At 35.9% G+C, this 23,726-nt stretch overlaps 1 protein-coding gene across 3 annotated transcripts in view; it reads right to left on the bottom strand.

Moving 5' to 3' along the window:
* LOC5576693 (progestin and adipoQ receptor family member 4) overlaps positions 1–23,726 on the bottom strand; it is a 213,043-nt gene that overhangs the window by 47,634 nt on the left and 141,683 nt on the right. For all 3 annotated transcript variants that reach the window (XM_021839053.1, XM_021839054.1, XM_021839055.1), the window contains one exon: positions 9,763–9,978. In XM_021839053.1, the coding sequence (XP_021694745.1) occupies positions 9,763–9,978 (216 nt within the window). The remainder of the gene's footprint in view (positions 1–9,762; positions 9,979–23,726) is intronic.

Raw genomic sequence — 23,726 nt, forward strand, 5'->3', positions numbered from 1 at the left:
ACTAAGAAGTACCTTTTGGGCATACTATGTTTTTAAATATTTTTTTTTCAGTGGATATTGATCTCGATAACTGTCTGATTCCATTGCTGCAAACATTTTGAAAATCGCTTAGTAAACTATGGAGATATGCATTGTTAAAGTTGGACATATTACTTTTTCTGGACCCTTTGTAGTAAGCGTAAGCTTGCTCCCCCGTGGTATGAAAAGAGTTGAACTTTTCCAACCGAAAATATTTTTTACAACGCTTACCGTTTCTTAAGGATTAACAAGCGTTAACTTTGTTTCAATAAAATGCAAAATTAATTCCATGGAGCTATCAGATATCCTATGTTTAAAAGAAGGTAAAATTTCTGATGAAATAGTTGAAAAACAACTATATCAACTATGCTTACCAATGGTACCCTTCATAGGCGATTGGTGGTGAAGCTCATACTTAACTGAAGAAATAGAAGGTAAATGTTTCTGATTTTCTTATTTCAAAATTTCTGGACAAAAAGTGCAATATTAATGGATGCTATCTTTCCGAGATAGGTATCTTTAAATTTGTGGTACACTTTTGGAAGTTGTAATTCAAGCTGTTTTTCTTTTAAGTGTGAAGTACCTTAGACAATCTGTTTATTTGAAATAACTGTGGGCTTCGTGGCCTTGCGGTTAGCGGCGTCAGTCGTCTAGGCGTATTGTGCCACGAGGTGTGGGTTCGATTCCCGCTCCAGTCGGTGAAAACTTTTCGTCAAACGAAAAATTCATCGCTGGGCTACTGGGTGTTTCGTGTTGTCCGTTGCCTAATGTTAGTGATCGTTCAGTCTGTACAGCCTATGTGCTGAAGACGGTGTAAAATTGTCTCTTTCAATTGTCTCTAAATGCAATGGAAATCTTACTTACCGTAGCCTACATCCATAATATCCATTTTAATATTGGTCGTTACCAGTTTTTATTCGTCTCACAAGGAAATGGCTTACTGTGATATAGTGAGTGGTCAACATACTCCAGTTCAACGTTATAATACAATTTTATCTAAGTTATTTAGAACTTCGGGCTTCCTTCGCCATTCGCTCCGCATAATGAAATATGTGGATTCCCCTTAAAATTAATTGATACCATGAAAATACAGTCCAAACATATCGAAACAAATACTTTAGACCGAACAAATTCATGGCGGTTCTCAGTGTAACAAAAACAATCACAATCAAAGGAATCGTTTTCTAAGCCGAACACTTTGTTTACGTTAAATTCAATTATTTCAGGTCATTGAGGGAATTTCTTAAAGTTTCGTGATCACTATCGCTAATCAAATTTTGTCCGGTACGGCGATTTCGGTGAAAAAGTGCAAAGTGGATAATTGAACTGAAGTTAATTATCAAAGTACAGAGGTTTTATTGCATTTTTGGTGTACTAGCGGACGAACCATAACTGCTTTCACAAAACAATACTTGGGAATTTTATCTATATTGAAGGTATGTTCGAATATCCGCCGTAGTGAACGATTTCAAGTTTGATACAACGAATAATAGCGCTTGCGACGAAGTAGATCGAAACCCTATCGAAAATTATGATTTTTACGGATCATACATTGATAATGTGAATGTTATATATCTCGACAAGTTTAACAGATAGAAATTTAGTGTCTCCGAGAAAAATTCTTTTATCAACATAGGCAATGGATTCATTCACAAATTTCATAATGCCGTGGGTGGATCCCGAGGACGCTATAGTCCCAGGGCTTCATAGATTATGGGTCCGCTCATATCCTAAATAACAATATTTATAATTAAACCCTTAAGAGCCATTAAAGTTATATCAAATTTTTCAATTATACATATCAAAAGATTTGAAAAATTCTAAACAATAGACAAAGTTTAACAAAACAAACTAAAAGCAAAAAAAAAAACTGTAACAAAATATTCAATTTTTTGTGGCTAATTTATGGAGATTTAGAAACGCTTAAAACAATCAGGATCAAAGAATTATGGTATTGTGAAAATTACTCCAATCATCAGAGAATCACATCGATTCCTTCAATGAGTTCAATCTATAAGTACCAACATTTGAATATATGAACATGAATAGCCACTTTACGCTCTCCACAATTTCTCAGCTGTTGTCCAATTGATTCGAGTTGAAGCAGATATGTAATAGGCTCATATTATGACTGAAGCACAAACGAAAAATCAAGTTCATCGGATTGAAAACAGCTGAGAAATTACCGTGGAAAAAAATAGGATGGCAGCGTCTTATAGGACACCAAAGAAGGACATAATATATTCAATGTTGTCTATGAAAAAAGGCTCATAAAACTAGTTTAACGTTATAAACTACTAGGTTAAGTTATAAGTCTACAAAATTTCAAAAATTACAAAGAAACTAGTTTCAAAAATTCCCACGATTCTTTGTTTAAAAGTAAACATTGTATTATTCAAAACTAAACATCTAAACAATGTAATCTACAGTCAACGCTCCGTAACTCGATAGTGAAGGGTCCATCGAGATAGGGAGGTATTGAGTTACAGAACACAAAACCAAGTGTGGATTTCTAACTCGATATCGAGAAACAAAATATCGAGTAAGGGTCCCGAACTCAGCCAATTGATTTGCAGAAAATCCGACAGCTGAGATCTTGGTAGTTTTCAACACCGAGTCAAAGTATTTATTTTACCGAGATATCTGTTATTGGCCTCCTGGAATTCCGTTTACCGAGATCAATTTATGTGAGAAAAACGGGTCAAATTAAGCCCAAAAATGAGACAGTTTTGTGAAAGTTCAATATAATGTTACAATCCAAGATTAATTCTGTATTTCAAAGTTTTGATTTTAGTTCTCTAAAATTCTCAATATTTGAACAATAAGGGTATCTTAATCAACGTAGTGCTTGAATTTTTACATTGTTCGTTGAAAAAATCATTGGAATTTACAAAATATCGCTATACACAGCCCTGGCGTCGTAAAATTTGAGCTTCTTAGTCATTCCCTTTTGAGGAGGGCGTTGCTATAGTCCAGAGGGCGGTTGTACTCCCAGAATGATAACAGAATTGGTTATAATTGTATCCGTGACAGACATTATTGATAACAAATTATGTTATCACACTTCTTTCCAATAACATTTTAACTACAGATTTACCTGTAGTTTTTATGGGAAAGGCTGCTGAAGAAAACGAGGATGCTGACAATAGTCACAATTACATGAGATATTTGAAGTATTGTAAAAACGTTTCTAAAAAGTTTTCAACAAGCCTGCCTGTGTGATCCAAGACAGGATTGAGCAGCACATAAACGTGACAACCATTTAGTTTGTCTGTGTATGTCCGAGAAAATTACAAATGAATCACGGCATTGGCTTAGAATGCTGAAAATGCGTAAATTCCCTTATATTATCTTCTATATAAATAAAAATGGAGTGGTGTTTGTATGTCACGAAATGACTTGAGAACGGGCTATCGAATTTTGAAATTTATCATATAGATATGATCCTGAAGTGTTCCGACGTGTTTGTGTGTATAAAAAATTCAAGATGTTCACAGGAAAGTTAGAAAAAACGGGAGCGAACGGAACTGCCTGTTTTGTATGGGACGTCCATGACGTTTTTCAGCAGCCTACTTGATGGCAAGACGAAGTTTGCCGGGACCACTAGTTTTATATAAAAATGGAATCGAAAAATTAAGTTCACGAACAAATGCTCAAGGTTTCTTAAAGCGGGACATCTAGAAAGTTTGAACCTTATTTTTGGATTAATTGGTTCGAACTTCAGCCAAATATATCGCTTAATTTTAAAATGAAATGTCGTTCTTGAAGTGATATCAAAGTACAAAAAATTGCCCTGGATTCCAAGATATTACGCTATTGTTTATAATAGTAGTTTGACGTTGGATCTATTAGTGGATTTTAGACTTGTTAATTATTCATTACAGCAGGTTTTCAAACTAATTTCAGCAAATACCGTTTTTGATGCGTACTTGATAAAAAATTTTCGTCACCATCACATGAAAACTATTGGCAAAAATGAATAAGAATACGAACTGATTGTCTTAAGAACATCTTCATATAATAAAGTCAAATTACTCCAGAACGTTGACACTGCTTTGAATTATTTCAGCATATGTCCTCAGGTCTAACCTAAATGAGACATGATCAAACTTCATGACTTTAATGAAGCTTAACAATTTTGATTGATGCCATAAAGGGCGTTAATATGCAGCTGATCTATGTAGGGTAAGGTCACATAAATCTAGTGCCTAGATACAGCTTGAAATTTTCAAATGATACAAAGTGTTAAGATGCAAATGATCTACATAAGACAATGCCAGATTACTCTAATGTGTTTTAGAAGCATGTATTTTATAATTGATATCCTTCAGGGCGTTTTTTTTTTGTTTTATTTAACGGCTATTAACAGCTTGGTCATTAAGTTCAGGGCGTTAAGATGCACCTAATCTTCTTGAATTAAGGTCAAATTACTCCAGGGCGTCGATACAGCTTGGAATTTTTTTTATTGATTTAGGGCGTTAAGGCGCACTTTATCTACAAAGCATAAGGTCAAATTTGTCGTATGTACCGATTAGAATTTGCAATTGATCTTAATCAGGGCGTTAAAATGCAGTTGATTCACATAACACAAGATACAAAAATTCAGTGTGTTGAAGCAGCATGAAAAATTACGATTGATTTTCCAAAGGGGTTTTTAGATCCTTCAGATCTTGCAAAGATATAAGTGAGATAAAGCCAAATTACTCAAGGGCATTGATATAGCTTACCAATTTTAATTTGATACAGGACGTTCAAATACACCTGTTTTATTTGGAATGCTATCAAATTTCTCCTGGGTGTTGATACATCCTGTAATTTACAATTGAAGTTCTACAGGGCGTTAAGATGCACCTAATCGACAAAGGATAAGGACAAATTACTCCAGGGCGTTGATACAGCAATGAGTTTATTAAATGATGCGTTTAGATACAGCTCATCTATTTGAGGTAAAATCAAATTACTCCAGAGCGTTGATACAGCTAGACAATCTCGATTGATGGTATACAGTCATAGTCCTGTATACCATGATGCGCATGATCTACATAGGATAAAGTCAAATACCCGTAGGGGTTAGATACAGGAAGAAAAATTCGATTGATTTGCTATAGGGCGTAAAGATGCTTCAGATCTCGCCAAGATCTTTATGGACTCTTACTTCAGGGCGTTGATACAGCTTGGAATTGTCAAATTAAGCCCTAAAGGGCGGTCACATGCACCTGATCTACATGGAAAAATGTCAAATTAATCCAGAAAGTTGATCCAGCTTAGAGTTTACAATAAATGTCCTACAGGGCGTTAAGTTGTATCTGATATACATGGAATAAGCTCAAATTACTCCAACGCCCTGGAGCCCGTAGGTTTGGATTTATTTTCTACAGAGCGTTCAGATGCTATAGATCTCGCAAAGAGCTGTGTAGAACAGAACCAGGGCGTTGATAAAGATAGGAATTTACAATTGATGTCCTACAGAGCGTCAAGACAGGTCCGTCCCACTCGGGCTCAGATTAGCGATGGGCGATTTTGAATCGATGTTCCGAACATCGATATTTTCGTTCCGATTAATCGATTTTTTGAATCGATGTTAGGATCACTCAAAATCGAGTGAATCGATTTTTTTCATTCGATTTTTTGTTTCGATTCAAAAGGATGAAATTGATTGGAATTTTTCAATGAATTCATAAACCATAAGCCTAATTTCAATTCAGCATTTAAGTATCAAGGTTTAATTTTAATTTTTAAACGTTGTTATTTAATTGGAGGAATTTCGTAATAGAATAAAATTGCATTTGATCTTTTTTGATAGCTTTTTTGTAATTTTTCATATGAGCTTGAAAATCGAATCGATTTAAGAACATCGATTCAAATGATTCGATTAAATCGGTGAATCGATTCGACATATCTAATTTGAATCGATTCATTGACATCGATGTTTTGGTTAAATTTGCCCAACGCTAGCTCAGATAAGGTACCACTTCTAGTACTGCATTTGGTCCCTCGGTAGTGCAAAAGGTACCCAAGTTTGACAGATCGCAGTACACTTTTCACGGCATTTTAGATTACCTTATGAGTCATAAAATTTTGGGCAACTGCAAGGGACATGGGGGTCTTTAATTTGTCTTTGGTCAAGATGCGCCAGATTTACATGGAATAAGGTCAAATTACTCCATGACGTTAATACAGCATGAAAATTTAGATTGATTTTCTACAGGGTGTTGAGATGTTCCGGATCTCGCAAAGATCTATGTGGAATAACGTCAAGCTACTCCAGGGCGCCGACACAAATGGATCGATTTATTTCATATAGGGAGTTAGTTTAAGATGCATCTGATCTACGTGAAACAATATCAAATTACTGCACGGCGTTGATAAAACTTGGAATTTTCAATTGTTGTCATACAGAGCGTTGAGATGAACCTGATCTACATAGGGCAAAGTCAAAATACTCCAGGGCGTTTACACAGCTCGGAAATTTAGATCGATTTTCTACAAGGCATAAAGATGCTCCAGATCTCGCAAATTAGCCTAGGGCGTTGAAACAATTTGAAAATTTCGATTGATGTCCTACAGAGCGTCAAGATGCACCTGGTATACATAATAAGGTCAAATAACTACAGGGCGTTGATACAGAGACATTTTAATTGATTTTCTACAGGGCATAAAGATGCTCTCGATTTCGAAAAGATCTGTGTATAATAACGTCAAACTATTCCAGGGCGTTGATACAGCTTGATCGATTGATGTCATACAGGGCGTTGAGTTGCACTTGATCTACATAGAACAAAGTTAAAACACCCTGGAGTGTGTTGATACAACTAGGAATTGATTTTTTTCAGACCGTTAAGATGCACCTGATCTACATAGTTCAAACTATTCCAGGGCGTTAATATAGCTTGTAATTATTTAATGATATCCTACAGGGCGTTAAAGGCCACTGATCTAATTGAGACAAGGTCAAATTACTCCAGGGCGTTGATACAGCTTGACAATTTCGATAGATGTCACACAGGGCGTTTAGTTGCACCTGATCTACATGCAACAAAGTTAAATTAATTTAGGTCGATGATACAGCTTGAATTTTCAACTGATGTCCCAAAGGGCGTTAATAGAAAGTCTGAGAAAAGCTTCTTAGTCGTCGACTAAGCGCGACTAAGCAGGACGACAGGGTGGCTATACACTAAAGTTTTTTTACACGGGTTTTTTGCACGTCTTTCGAAATTTACACGGTACTCTTTTTTTGCAAGGAATTCGGAATTAACACGGCTTTTTTCGTATTTACACGGATTTCAGAACTATTACGGTTCTTTTTACACGTTTTCCAAAATTACAACGGTTTATTTTACACAAATTCCGGAATTAGCACGGTTTTTTTTCGCGATTTTTTTTTGTACGGCACGTATTCCACGTGTTAAAAAAACCTTAGTGTTTTACGGTATACATGGTTACAAAACTGTTAAACTATTGAGATTTCGTTATAATTTATCGGAGTACGTAAAATGAGCCAGTATTCTGTTATTGATTTCTTACAACTGCTCCTTTCATTACATTAATTAAACTAGTGGTCCCGACAAACTTCGTCTTGCCCTCAAGTAGGCTGTTGTGAAACGTCATGTAATACCCCATACAAAATGACACATTATTCTAGTCCCGTTTTTTTTCTGAATATTCCGGAGATCTTCCCAAACTTTTTCCTCGCACCATCACGTCGCATCCCTTTTCGTGTGCAACTGTAAAAAACTTACATCAATCCGTGCATCCGTTCGCAAGCCATTCCGTGATATACAAACACCAGTTCATTTTTATTTATATAGATTTAAACTGAAGTTTAATTACAAAAATCCAAGATTTCTAAAATAACTAGATTGGTTAACGTAATTATCAACACAACTTTTCAAAGGTTTCTTTAAAAAATTTCGTTGCATTTTATCTATTAGAGTTCAGTAATCATTACAGATTTCATAAATAAATAAATTAATTAAACTAATTTCTGGCTTTTAGACAAAACTGAACACATGACATGCTTTTAGTAAGCAGAAGTAGTTGCCATTGGGTCACCGATCCCAGTTATATTTGAGAATTTGTCTACAGATGATACTTGATGTTTACCATTTTAAAGTAAACTGAAAATGCTAATGAAATGAGAGAGCCAGTTTTCGAGCGAACATTCATAGCGCTAATAGTGTTCATCATTACCCATCCAATTTTTCTAGAATACGAGAAACTGGACACGGTAAAATACGATACGTATGTTCTATTTGAAAGATTAAAATAAAGATAACTGCCTTTGAAATACGCGAAGAAATTGCAGAACAGATTTTTGAAAAAATATAAATGCAAACAAAATTTTACAGTACCTTTGGTAGTCAATATATAATTGGCTTGGCAACTTATGACGAATATTTTTCATTGGTTCATGACCGCTTCGTAGAACACATGGAACCACTGTCCATTGTGAGCTGATGTGAGATGGGAAGTGTTAGCTTAGCGATTGGATTGCGGAATTGAGCTCTTCAAACATTGCAATGTTTTCCGCAAGGTGGAGGGCGAGCGGTTTCCAATGCAATGTTTGAAGAGCCCTCTGTGCGGTGTGTGGTCGTTGCCTTTCGGCGCTTTTGAAAGCTCCGTCCGAGTCCACCGTCAGTGTTCGGCCAAAGACAAAATAAAGACGTTCATGTCAGTTGCTGGTAAGGTAATAGATCAAGATCTAGAATGATTACACAAAAGGACGATCTGTCAAACTTGGGTACCGACTTAACTAAACTAAATAGCACTTTAGCTTACCCTGCGTGCCAATATAATGCTATAATAGGGCTGACATGCCTTATATTAGCTGTAAATGGTTATTTTACATACAAAGGTATCGACCGTGATGATTTTATTTGAAATTGTTTATCGGCATATCGGTCTATTTTGCTCGAAGTAAGAGGGAGCATGGAGAAGAAAGCAGTGAATACTAGATGGATGGGTACCGTAAGGGAACGGCGAGAGAAATTGGATTAGATGTTGAAGAGGGCATACCATATGAAACAGTATTACTTGAAACGTCACTTCCTTGTGGCTAACGTCCCCTATGGGAACGGCTTGGGTGTGTTTTGAGAATGACACTACCAAGACAGGCTGTCTTGGTAGTGTCATTCTCAAAACACACCCAAGCCGTTCCCATAGGGGACGTTAGCCACAAGGAAGTGACGTTTCAAGTAATACCAAAGACAAATTAAAGACCCCCATGTCCCTTGCAGTTGCCCAAAATTTTATGGCTCATAAGGTAATCTAGAATGCCGTGAAAAGTGTTCTGCGATCTGTCAAACTTGGGTACCTTTTGCACTACCGAGGGACCAAATGCAGTACTAGAAGTGGTACCTAATCTGAGCCCGAGTGGGACGGACCTGGTAATACTGTTTCATATGGTATGCCCTCTTCAACATCTAATCCAATTTCTCTCGCCGTTCCCTTACGGTACCTATCCATCTAGTATTCATTGCTTTCTTCTCCATGCTCCCTCTTACTTCGAGCAAAATAGACCGATATGCCGATAAACAATTTCAAATGTAAATGGTTATATAAGCCTTAAAATGCGAATTAGCGGGCTAGAAGATCTTTGAAGAGTGTAGTACTAGAAGTGGTACCCATTCTGAGCCCGACTACTATGTCTTTATTTCGTCTTTGGTTCGGTCCTTCCAAAACGCAACCATCTCACGACGGCAATGTTGCCCAAGAGAAAAAGGGAAGTGGGCGGTGTTTACTTACCGAAACTTTGACTAATCCAAATGCCGAGCATATCGAGCTGCAGTAACCGGTAGTACGCGCTCTCGCCCAGTTCCAGATTCATGAAGAGATGGTACACAAAGCTACCGCACCAGGGCGCAACAGAACCGACCAGATGGCACCACGAGAGAAAGCGGTACTCCTTCTCCCATGGCATCATTGCCGGAACTGTTGCCAGGATGTACACTATTGGAATGCCTGCGGAAGAGAACAAGAAAAAAAAAGCTATTAGCGACTAACTTTGAGGTGGTGGCAGGGAGGCACAGTGGTGGAGAAGGGACTTTTATTAGCTTGTGGTTCGTTACTAATTGAAAGCATCCGCCGATGTTCAGAGCGGTCATATTGGATTTTTTTTTTCGCACTGTATTGTGCTATATCTGGAACTTTCAATCATGGAGAGGAAATTGTGCATCAAGCTGTGATTGGTATTTGCTTCATAAACTCATAAGTTGTTATTCAAGAAGGAAGTAATTTCTAATTCTAACGAGATTTTTGACGCAGCGAACGGTTTTAATGAATGTAAAAGTGCTTGAAATGTTGTTTCCAGGGATCATCTAATAAGCAATTCAGATTAGTAATTTAAGCAACAAGTTGCAGCACAAGTCGTACATTTATTCAACGAGGCTTGCCGAGTTGGATAATTTATTTATTTATTTTGACGTCAAGCATTTTGTAGACCATTCTAAATTACATTGTGTTCTTAATGTGTTTATATATTATAAATTTGTTGAGTATACTCGATTCATAATACATTCCTCAGTTACTATTGTTTTGTATATCAAAAAAGTATTTTTTCAGTTTTGTTCGAGACATGTTAACATCAATCATTTCACAATGCTGATTATATATAGCCATCATCTGATTCAACGGACTAAATTTAGCGTAATTCGTGCGATGATGACCTACTGTGAACAAGTAACGATTGCGCAAGTGACGAGTTGGAGTATAAAAATTCAGTTTTGAAAGTACCGTTTTGATTCATATTACGGACAGCTTCAAATTCCGGACACTCTACATTGTATGGGAAACATTTCACGCAAAATGTTTCAATTTCTGCTGTTCAAAAGTTCACAATTTCAAGACTCGTTTTAGCAAACTTTTTCCATAAATATCTTTGAAAATTTATAATGCCCAACTACCTTAGATGTCTCTTTGGTGGTTTAACGATTTCGATTGATCACTAAATTACGCCTAAATTACGTAATGCGTATAATAAAAACTGCTTTTGTATCGATTCTATGCGTTCTTCATGTTTTTTTGTGTAAGGTGACCAAACAATACTACAATATTCTAATATTGATCTTACATATGCAACATAAAGTATTTTTAATGTGTAAGGATCACGAAAGTGTTGGCCAAATCATTTTATGAAATTGAGCATATTTCCTGCTCTATGAATTATTGCATTATAGTGATCTACAAATGATAGTTTTGAGTCTAAGATAACTCCTAAGTCTCTTATTTTATCACATTTATTTACATGTTCGTTTCCTAAAACAATAGACATATTTGGTGTGGTTCGTTTTCTGCTATAACTTATGAGGTTACATTTCTTTATATTCAATTCCAATAAACTTTTGCAGCACCACGTGTAGAAAATTTGTATCTCATTCTTAAAAACATTATGATCGTCATCATTCTTTATTTCTAAAAATAGCTTCATGTCGTCAGCATATATAAGGACCCTCAGTTTGTTTAGAATATAAGAAACGTCATTAACATATAAAATAAAAAGAAGAGGGCCTAAGTGTGAGCCTTGAGGTACTCCAAATGAAAAATATATTGGATTTGATCTTTTCCCATTGAATTTTACTATTTGCTGACGGTCGTTTAAATAGGACTTGATCCACTTAAGGAGACTCATTTCGATTCCCATTTTTTCAAGCTTGAAAGTCAACATTGGAATGTCAAGTTTATCAAATGCTTTACTAAAGTCAGTGTAAAGAGCTTCTACGAAGTAACCTTTATCCATTGCACTCAGTGAGTAACTTACAAATTCCAGAAGGTTCGTAGTGGTCGAACGACCTTTAAAAAAGCCGTGTTGAGCGTTTGTTATACGATTTTTTATTTGGGCAAACATATTTTTGTTTACAATTGACTCGAAAAGTTTTGGAGTACATGACATAATAGCAATACCGCGATAATTTCGAATGTCCGATTTCTTACCAGATTTATATATTGGTATGAGGAATGATTTTTTCCATACCTTTGGAAATTGCCAGTTTGAAGAGACATATTGAATAACCAAAATAATGGAGTTGTGAGTTCAGTTGCTAAGTTTTTTATGAATCCGGGTGGAATTTCATCTGGCCCTGATCCTTTAGTGGCGTCCAAATTTTTAAGACCATACAAAATGTCTTGAACATTTATAGAATTAACGCCAACATCACTCGGAATGTCAGCAAAATGTGAAAAGTAAGAATAATCTCGATCGTTTTCCGAAAATGTTGTATAATTTTCTTGAAAGAATTTTGCGAAAAGATTGCATATATCTTCAGAATTATTTCCTACTTTTTCATCCAAAGTCATTGTTGATGGAAAGTTGCACGATTTGAGTTTAGTTTTAACGTAACTGAAAAAATTCTTTGGACATGACTTTATTTCATTTTCAGTTTTTATGTTGTACTCGGTAAGTGCTGTAGAAATGGCTTACGACGAGTGCTGTAAAAATCGAGTTCTGCAACGAGATGCGTACAACATTTTTTTCAATTTCGTTGAAGGGAGGAAATCAGAAATAATATCAGGATGCATTGGCCATTATTTCACAATTTCTGAAAATCTTTGAGTTATGATCCATTACCCAACCCAAAACAGTGTGTAATGAAAATGCCTTGCGTAATAATCATTACGCAACTGATTTCGTGTGAGATGTAAAGTAAAAGCACACTGATTTCAGTTGCGTTATGACTAATTACACAACCCAAACCCATTACGTAACTGTGGGATACAGAATCCACTGCGTTGATAAGTGGCATGAGGGTTGATCACAGCAATCGGTTTTAGACGTACTTCTGTGATGCGGACTGTCATATTGTCAATGTTGGTATCCATGACCAACAGAATACTGTCACTTGCATACTAGATGCATTCACACTTTGCCTCTGTTGTGATTCGATACTTGGCTGCGTAAGTTGTGTGAGCATCACGTGGAGGGTGATTCCTTTCTCGTAAATTATCTAAACTCCACAGTAACTAATTTGAGAATCGTAATGACTCATTACACAACAATATTCGAAAATTGAAAAAGAAACATACTGTAAAGGATGTACGAAATCAGATGGCACCACTTTTAAATGGCTGTCACTTTTTACCTGTTGGGTATTTTCTATTGAAATTTTGGGTGTATTTTGTTCAACATGTATTTGTTTACGCTGTGTTAGTTTCACTAGCAGATGTGTATTCGTTGTGAAGATGGAGTCGGAAGAGCAGCAGCGGCGCAAAGAAATTTTGCCCGCGTACCTTGAAAAGACGGATTACATGTCAAATCGGTCAGTCACAGAACTAAATTTTCACCCTAGAATCTTGATAGTAAAAAGATTTGTTTTTAATTGTGAATCGTGGGTTTACGGCTAACCATCCGAGTGGAAGTTTAACAACTACTGAAAAGCTGAACATTACATATACTTTGCAGTTGGATTAAATTGACAAATTGATGTGAAGTTTTTGCGAAAAAGTTACACGTCTTCTCAGTGAGAATCGAACTCACGACTCCCTGATCTCTAGTTAGGGCGCGTTATCCCTACGCCATGAGAGGACTCATCGACGCAGAAGTTAACTTGAATTCGATTTCAGCTCAATAATCACGTGATATTGTTTATATCAAATGAAAATATTATATTTACATACAAGCATGTTCATATCTCACAAATAATTATTTATCATGGTCTAATCGCTTATAAAAGTGAATCCTGTGACCCAACGATCCTCCCCATTAACAACATTAGTAACTTTGGTGGAGATGCAAAGGCAAACACGGTCTCCTAATAGCAAAGGTTACACACTAACATTCCTTCCCCCAATCCCACCTGACTGCAAGGACGTGGCCGGCGCCGTTATTGACCATATATAAATAGAGGCACTGAATTATGCACACTAAAGAAGATTATGGCCAATCCCAGCCGAACTTCTAGTTGATTCTTTGTGCATTTTCGCTTACTTCGGTCAATCACGGAATAGGAACCATTGATGTGTGTAGTCAGTCTAAGCTAAGTTAAGCTAAGCTAAGCTAAAACTTCACATCAATTTGTCTTTTTTATCCAATTATACTTTAATGTTTAGCTTTTCAGTAGTTAGTAAGAAGATGTTTGGGACAAAGATTCATTATGGAAAAAAAATTTTCTAAGTCGATTTTCAAAATTTTGATTTTTTTTTGTCAAAATAAATACGTTCTGATGATACAGTAAGCACCTTGAAATGATTCTAAGCCATGATGATTATATAAATAATTTATCTAGAAGCAGTCATTTTCGAATTATATCGAGTTTAATGCAAAAATATTGTTTAAATATTAAAATAGGCCATTTTCATAAGTTATTCGCGTTTCTCCATTAATAATAACACGTTTTCGAGAGTACTTACTTACTTATTTTCTTTGATGGAGAATCACGAATAACTAATTAAAATGGCCTATTTTAATATTTAATTAATATTTTTTGCATTAAACTCGATATAATTCGAAAATGGCTACTTCTAGAGAAATTGTTCATATAATCATCATGGCTTGGAATCATTTCAAGATGCTTACTGTATCAAGAGTCTGCAATGGTGCACTGAAATTTTCAGCAGGTGTAGTCGATCTTTTTGTTTTGCTTTGTGCAAATGTCAGATCGAACGGCTTACAGGGTGTTGTTTTCAGTGAGAGAAGACTTCTCCCGGCAATGTCCGCAGCCCGAAAGCATACAGTGTGTTGCTTGCCGTATGAGAGGATTCCTCCAGGCAATGTCCGCTCCCGAGAAGCTAACAGCGTGTTTTTTGTCGTGGGAGAGGAATACTCCCGGCAATGTCCGCTACTGAAAATCTTCCAGCGTGTTGTATGCTGTGAGAGATTACTTCTTCCGGCAATGTCCGCTGCCAGAAAGCTTCCAGCGTGTTGTTTGTCATAGAAGAAGATTACTCCCGGCAATGTCCGCTCACGAGAAGCTCGCAGCGTTTTGTTTGTCGCGGGAGAGAAGTACTCCCGGCAATGTCCGCTACCGAAAATATTACAGCGTGTTGTTTGCCGTAGGCGAAGATTATTGCCGGCAATGTCCGCTCCCGAATAGATTTCAGTATGTTGTTTGCCGTGGAAGAAAACAACTCTCAGCAGTGGAAAAGCTTAAAGTGTGTTGCTTGGTGCAAATGTCAGATCGGAAACTTACAAAAGATTGTTTGCCATGGCGGAATAGAGCCGGCAATATCCGTTTTCAAGAAGCGAGACTCGACTTTCACGTTGTTTTATTTGGTAAAATTTAAGATTAAGAGCCTAGAGCTTATGGTTCGTTTCGATGGAGGACGGTACCTATCCATTTATCAGCAAGTCAGTAACGGTAATAAATATCATAACGATAATATCAGCAAGTTACACAGTGAAAATTTGATAATTATATTTTACTCGTACTAAAAGAAGTTCAAAATATTAGAATAGGAAAATTACCTAGAAAATTGTGAAAATATAAAATGAAAATTACCTAGGAAAAAATGAAAATCTATAATGAAAATTTCGTAATATCTACCGATGAGATGATTGGTGAGATAAAGAAAACTGGAATTCAAACAAATTTAGAAAGAATTGATGACCAAACTAAATGAAAGATTCTTCAAATTCATTTCAATGCAATATATTGTAATAAGTATGAAAATTCACCAAGAGGAATTTTATCAAAACATTCAACTATCATTGAATGAAAAAAGGTCATTTTTCGAAATTTAACGGCAATTTCTTTGGAGTAGAAGGAGAATGTGAGATATAGAGTCCACTGCGTTGAAGTATGGCAATAGGATTGATCACAGCAATCGGTTTCCTGAGTGAAGAGCAACTGTCACCTGCAGACTTGCATTATTTCTATCACTTGTGATCTGGCACTTGAGTAGGTAAGTAGTGCGTGCATAGCGTGGAGGGTGATTCCATTCCCGGAGATAATCTAAACTCCCCACTCCTAAATTGATACTTCCTTTGCTGAGGTCACACGATGGTCCTACGATTTTCTGGCCTGGTTTGGCCTCGTACCATTACTCGAAAGAGGTTTTGGAGTGGTACAAGGATAAGAAGGTCAATTTCGTGCCAAAGCATCGTAACTCCCCGAACGCACCGGAACTGCGGCCAATTGGGTCCTAAAATTTTCGATAAAATCTTGTTTTTATTTAACAACACGAAAGAGCATGTTACTTCAACTACTTTAGAAATTTTTCCCGCTCAAATAACGGCTATATCATGTTTAAACTTTAATTTAATTGTGTCCATAAATGAACCATGACATTTGTGATCATGTTTGACGTTCGCTTAGTCAACAAAAACACCACAGAGGTTTTAGTTTTAACACTGGGGTTGTTCCTATCTGACATTTCGGAAGGGACACGGAAAACAAAATATACCCAAAATTTGAGTTTAAGCCAAGGGGTGTGACAAAATCTATGAAAACACAAAAAAATGTTTTTTAGACGTAAGCCAACTGCCATGCAAAAAAAGTTGGTCCAAATATTTGTGTGTGTCGTAATTTGATTCCGTACACACTTTATGCAACTCGATATGGTTTCTGATATACTAAAGGGGCGTTGCAAAAAAAAAATTCTTTACAGCTCGTTACTTTAAGAAATTCATAATTTCATTTATAACTAGTGGTCCCGGCAAACTTCGTCTTGCCATCAAGTAGGCTGTTGAAAACCGCTACGAATCGTCCCATACAAAATGACAGTTCCGTTCACTCTCATTTTTCCGACATTCCTGGTGAATATCATGGAACTTTTATACACGCAAACACGTCGGAACCCTTGACGAACAAAATGGAGAAAGAATCATCCAAATCCGCTGACCCGTTCATAAGCCATTTCGTGACATACAAACACCATTCCATTTTTATTTATATAGATATGTTCATCTTAATCACGCACAACGAGTTAATCAATCAAATTTCTTTGTTTTTCTTCTCAAACTCTTACAGGAATTACGATTCTTTCGGTAATGTTCCAAGAATTTCCTCGATTATGCATTATTTTTTCAGTAATTAATAGTTCGAAATTATCCCTGGAAATTCGTCTGAGTTGTTTAAGCGAGCGTCCAGAGATGCATTCGAAAGTTTGTTCAAAACAGAGTCGCATATTACACTTATATGAGGATTAGGGTGCGGCTTATTTTTCAAAAGTTCTCAAAACCAAAAATTCGTGTGCTCTACTGAATTTAAATCATATTAAAAGAAAAACATCAAAATCTGACCCAAAAATATTAACATTTAGAGGTGGCGCGAGTGTCTTGAAGTTGAATTTTCAGGTTATAAAAAATGACCTTCAGTGAAGTACACATAACTTTGTTATTTTTCAACCGATTTTAAAACTTTTAGCATCAATACCTTCAAAATTAAATCAAAAACTTTGTTGAACACCAAATTTGTCTAAAATCAAAACAAGTTTTAGTTAAAAGTAATGTATTCCAAATTTTTCCTCATTTTACAAAAAATTTCAACTTTGTTTGTCCATAACTTCATGATTACTCAACCGATTCCAAATCTTTTTATATACTTTTGAAGCTTATTTAATTGTTTTCAAACCTTTCATATATCACATTTCACTAAAAAAATTGTCTTGACCAAGTTATTTATTTTAAAATATTTTTGACTTAGGTATTCAACAAAAACTGCACAAAAACATAATTTTGTAACGAAAAATGCCAGTTTTGTCAAATTTTTGCAGTTAAATATTGTCTCTTAAGCTGAAACTGATTTTTTCTCATTTGTTAAACCTTTGGGAAGGACTTTGCAACAATTTTTGAATAATTATGAAACAAAATTATGTTTGCCTATGTTAAAAAATATATGCACTATTCAACTCGTAATTAAGGCAAGATGCTTTACATATAAGTTTTATAGAAAAAATGCTATTTTCGGCAAAAAAAACTTAAATAATCTAAAGAAATATGATTTTTTCATTGAAAAATCATGTTTTTGTTGAATACCTAAGTCAAAAATATTTTTAAGAAAAAAATATTGAATGTACGGTTTGAAAACAAATAAATTTGCTTCAAAAGTATGTAAAAAGATTTGAAATCGATTGAGTTTTAATGAAGATATGGTCAAACAAAAATGATTTTTTATCAAAATGAAGAAAAATTTGGATAAAAGTATTTTTAACTAAGACAAGTTTTGATTTTAGACAAATTCGATGTTCTACAAAATTTTTATGAATTTAATTTGAAAGAAAATGGTGCTCAAAGTTTTGAAATCGGTTGAAAAATAACAAAGTTATGTTTACTTAACTGCAGGTCATTTTTTATAACTTGAAAATTCACCTTCAACACGCTTGCGCCACCTCTAAATGTTAATATTTTTGGCTCAGATTTTGAGGTTTCTCTTTTAATTTGATTTGAATTCAGTAGAGCACACGAATTTTTAGTTTTGAGAACTTTTGAAAAATAAGCCGCACCCTAATGAGGATCAATCACAGCTTTCCAGAATGAGCCGTTAATGTTAAAATAAGTTAACGCTCCAAGTATACATTTGTTCTATCATTTGACATAAGCGAATGTTCGAGACAAGGCTTGCGAAGAATCCCACAATATCGTTGACGTTTCAATAGCTTCCACCACAAATGTTAACAAATAATGATATATATTTTGTATTATCCGTGAATCACATCAATCGGCTGATTCCAGCATCAGCCGAATGATTGAACCCGAAAGCTACGACACAACCGTTAGCCATAACAATATTCTCAAAACTGAAATCTTGGTTTTTATTCACGCGTCATGACGTTTTCTACTTGTCAGCCATCCGTCATAGACACTCAATGTAATTTGTTTATTATGTAGTTTAAACCTAAGATAAAGATAGGACAACTGGGAATAAAACTGAATCCAGTCGCTGATTGGTTGAATTTGATGTCTGCGAGTGTGTAGCTGCGAGTGGAAAGTTACCATCGGATGCGTTTGTTTTGGGTTTGACCGTGTTGCCGGATTACTATATTGGGTCGTTATTTTTTTGCGGTTATGCATAAAAGTTCATAGCCGACTGATGTAAACCTAACAAAAAAGTGAAACGAAATCAGATCGGAATGAATAAAAAAATTGAAACAGTATGTTGCAAAACTACAAGTAATAGTAACATTTCCAGGAGAAGGAGTCACAAGGCGAAGTGACAAAACTTTTGCCTTTGATAGATATGCCTTTTTCTTCTTCTTTTTGGCATAACGTCCTCACTAGGACAGAGCCTACTTCTCAGCTTAGTGCTCACCGAACACTTTCACAGTTATTAATTATGAGCTTTCTATGCCAAAGCTGTCATTTTCGCATTCGTATATCGTGTGGCAGATAAGATGATACTCTATGCTCAGGGAAGTCAGGAAAATTTCGATTACGAAACGATCCTGGACCGACCGGGAATCGAACCCAGAACCCTTCAGCATGGCTTTGTTTTGTAGCCGTGGACTCTAACCACTTGGCTAAGGAAGGCCCTATAAATATTTCTAAAGTAAATATATGAAAAATTGAATCGATTGAAATTATTCGAAGTGAAAACAAATTTTAGTGTCCGCGGCTACACAGCAAAGCCATGTTGAAGGTGTCTGGGTTCGATTTTCGGTCGGTCCAGGAAATTTCCTTTCCCTGGGCATAAAGTATTATCGCACCTGACACACGATATACGTATGCAAAAATTACCACTTTGGCAATAAAAGCTCTCAGTTAATTGAACACTAAGCTGAGAAGCAGGCTCTGTCCCAGTGAGGACGTAATGCCAAGAAGAAGAATACACTATAATTCACCTAATCAATACAATTAAGAAATAAATAATAATTAGGAATATTTTTTGTGAAATAGTGTACCGTCTTCCATACAAATGGCAACACTGTTTTTACGTAACACGCAAGGGTGCAAAATTCACAACTGGGCTCATGGATGAAAAAAAGAACAACTAAAAGAAGCCAGGTGTCCGATCTTATCTTAGGTTTAAACTGGAATCATACATACACGCTCAAATAATTTTAATCAGCATGTATGAATGCACGGAAAATGAATGCTAATGCATTCTATTCGTTCGAACAATAACACTGCGGAACACGTTTTTGTCTCCAGCATCAAAATACCTCTATTTACTGAATTAAGGGCTGCTGAATCCATTGCCATTTACAGAAATATCGTAGCACGTCTAGTTTTTGAGATATTGGTTGTTGAAAATGCAAAAATTGACTTTTTCAGCTAACTTGCATGCAAGTTTGCCAGCTTGTAAGGCAATCGGGTCCTAAATTTTTTGAATGAATTCTTGTTTTTATTTGACAATATGAAAGAGCATGTTCTTTCAACCACTTTAGCAATTTTTCCAGCTCAAATAACGGCTATAACATATTTAAACCTTAATTTTAAAAATTATTCCAAATATGAACCTTGACACTTTTGACCATGTTTGACGTTCACTTTGTCGACAAAAATGCCACAGGGGTTTTAGTTTCACCACTGCGATTGTTCCTATCTGACATTTCGGAAGGGACACGGAAAACAAAATATATCCAATATTTGAGTTTAAACCAAGGGGTATGACAAAATCTCAAAAATTGTTTTTCGGGCTTAAACAAACAAAAATCATTTAAAAATTGTGTAAACATGTGTTTCCGGCCTAAACGTAAGCGTTTGGTACAAAAATTGAGACAGGGCTTTAGAACCCTATTAATTTGCTTTATTTGCCACAGAATTCAAACTTTACGTCTATAACAATACTTATCATCAATGTTTATAATACTTTTGATGCGAAAAATTTATTTATTTTTAGATGGCTTAGAAAAGTATTGTATTTTGCCATATAAGAGAAACGAAGAATTTTGTATGGAGACTGCAAGCATGTGGAAAAAATCGGTTTAATCTAAATTTAATCGGGTAATTTCAACCAAAATATATCTAAAACAAAAGTTTAAGTCTTCCTTTGCATGCTTGCTGGATAAGATCACAAAAAAGTTTGATTAAATATACTTCAAAATTTAGGTAAACATCAATAAAACCAATGTTTTATACAACTTTGGCGACCTGTAGCTAAAAATTGTGACGTGCTGGGAACGGCATCAGATTCAGCAACCCCAAATCTACTAGAGACACATAATTTGATCCTTGAGACAAGCAAAAATGTCATTTTTGTTGCGCTGTGTAATACATCTAAATCTTCCAACTCTAGCTACCACATATTTGGAATGATAAAACTTAAAGGTATACTTTCAATTCATCTTTAGTAAGGAGAGGGTAACAGATAACAATCGTATCCAAAGCAAACAATGCCGTCTAAAAGGATTTACATTGCTAACAATGAATAATATTTTTGTTATGTTTTCATTTTCAATATAAAAAAAACTACCATAAAACATGATTTTCACATTTTTTAATGGGCCATACTGTAGCTCATTGTGCGATATTTTAGACATCGGCTTCATATAAATCTGATGAGTTATTAATGTAGATATTATGGTAGAGTACTTCGAATGACATAGACTGTAAGACACATGAGAAGTTTACTAGTCACGTGGCGAATATGTACCAAACAATATATTTTGTTTGGAATCGTGTAATTAATATATGAATGAAAAAGTTCAAAACAAAGACAAAATAAAAACCTCCATGTTCCTTGCACTTGCCCAAAATTTGATGGCACATAAGGTTTTAGAACAAAATCTAAAATGCCGTGAGGAGTGTACTGTCATCTGTCAAACTTGGGTATATTTTGCAGTACCAAGGGACCAATTGCAGTTCTAGAAGCGGTACCCAGTATGAACCCGACTTCTATGTCTCTATTCGTCTCTGTTTTTTTTTTTTTTTTTTAACACATTTATTTGGAATCACACACTTAGGTACATACAGATATTACATAAACGAACAGTTTAAAACGAAATCTAACGCTCCTATCGTTAATTGGTCATTGGCATCTAAAACAAAATTTATATACACTATAAATGTCTTTAGAGCCTGGTATCTTCTACTCCTATTGATATTCTTCAATTCCGGTATCCGTAATTCATGAAAGGTCATTCTTCGTCCCTGGATTGCTACCAATCTAGCTTGAAGATGATCCCACAAAATCCTTGTTTTTTGACATGTACTGAATTTGTGCTCTAAGTCTTCGATGACATTGGGACAATGTTCACAAACAGGGCTGGCAATCCTATTTTGTCGATGAAGCAATGCAGCATGCGGGATTTTCTCATTCACAAGCAGATAATAAACTGATTGTTCTCTCGAAGTGAGTCCTGGTAAACTGATGTTACTCCAAACTCTGGGCCAAATTTTGTTGGGATGTTCTTGCATAACCTTCGGTTTTGTCAATTGTTCCCGGTTGAAGCTATGGAGTGATGCTGCTGACGGATTTTCCTGAAGTCTTCCAGGAATATAAGGCACTAGCTTTGCTATTGTTTTCAAACACGGGTACAGAGCAGGAATGGCAGCGAAATTTGGTGGATTCTGCAGGTACTGTGTATAGGAACTAGCAAACGGCATTTGGTCAATTTCTTTCAGAAATCTTGCAACCAACAGAGCTTTGCATTTATGCATTGGAAGATGAAGATTGAGTCCACCCATTTGTTTAGGCTGGGTTAGTTGTTCTATAGGAACCCTTGTTGGAAAACGTTCCCAGATAAAGCTTCCTATGTACGAAGTCAGTCTTCCAACAGCTTGGTTTGGAATACTGATTACAGAGGCTAAGAACCATAATTTGGACGTAATGAAGGTGTTCAGCACTACCACTTTCTGTTTCAGCGTCAGGTTTCTTGGTTTGTACATCCACATCAAACGGGATGTTTTTCTTATAGTGTCGCCCCAGTTGAAGTCGATTGTCTTTTTTTGAGAATTGAAAAATGTAACTCCCAAAATTTTTACTGAATCTCGAACAGTTGGCCAAATGGGACCATTTTCATTTCGTTGAGGTCCTATGTTGACAGCAAATGATTTGCTGAAATTTAATAATGAACCGGAACATCTTCCAAAGTCTATGAATGCCTGTTTGATGACTGGTAGTTTACGATCATCAATTATGACAATCGAAATATCATCTGCATATGCCACCACTAAGTCCATTGGATCATTACAGATAGTGCGTAGTTTTTCTAGGAGGGGATGTAGGTAGAGGACAAATAGGTGCATACTTATGGGATCGCCCTGTCTGACTGAGCGCTGGATTGGGAATTTGGATGTGAGATTTCCGTTTATGAGCAACCGAGAGTGTGAGGAGGACATAATCTTCCCTAAAAGCCGGATGAAATTTGAGTTCAAACGAATGTTCCGCATCACGACCATGAGGAAATTTGTGTTTACACGATCAAATGCATGATCGAAGTCGAATGAGATAAGTTTCCCTCGTCTCTTTCTACAGTTTAGTTCAGCAATTCGATCTTTAATTGCTAGTACGGCTTCGAAGATGTTTCTATCCGAGTTTGAACATTTTTGACTTGGATTCAACAGATTGTTTTCAATCATTACTTTTTCGAGCCGTGATTTAAGTATTCTAGATAGGAGTTTGTAATCGTAATTGAGCAAACTTATGGGTCGATATGATTTGATTGAGCGATCCTCCGTTTATGTTCAAAATGTATTGTAAGCCTTTTGAACTCAATAAAATATCTTACTAACGCAGCGAAGGCCTACTTGCATTACTAAAAGGTACTATGGATATCGACGTATGTGTACCGCATACGAAGAGTGAACTGTACTTGAGGTAGAGCTTTTAGTTTGTACAGACCATAACTTCAGAGTAGTTTTGATGGCTTAGATCATTTCAAAAATACTCCAATAGCGT

Source organism: Aedes aegypti, chromosome 1 (assembly GCF_002204515.2).
Source record: "Aedes aegypti strain LVP_AGWG chromosome 1, AaegL5.0 Primary Assembly, whole genome shotgun sequence".
In the NCBI taxonomy this organism is placed as follows: Eukaryota; Metazoa; Arthropoda; class Insecta; order Diptera; family Culicidae; genus Aedes; species Aedes aegypti.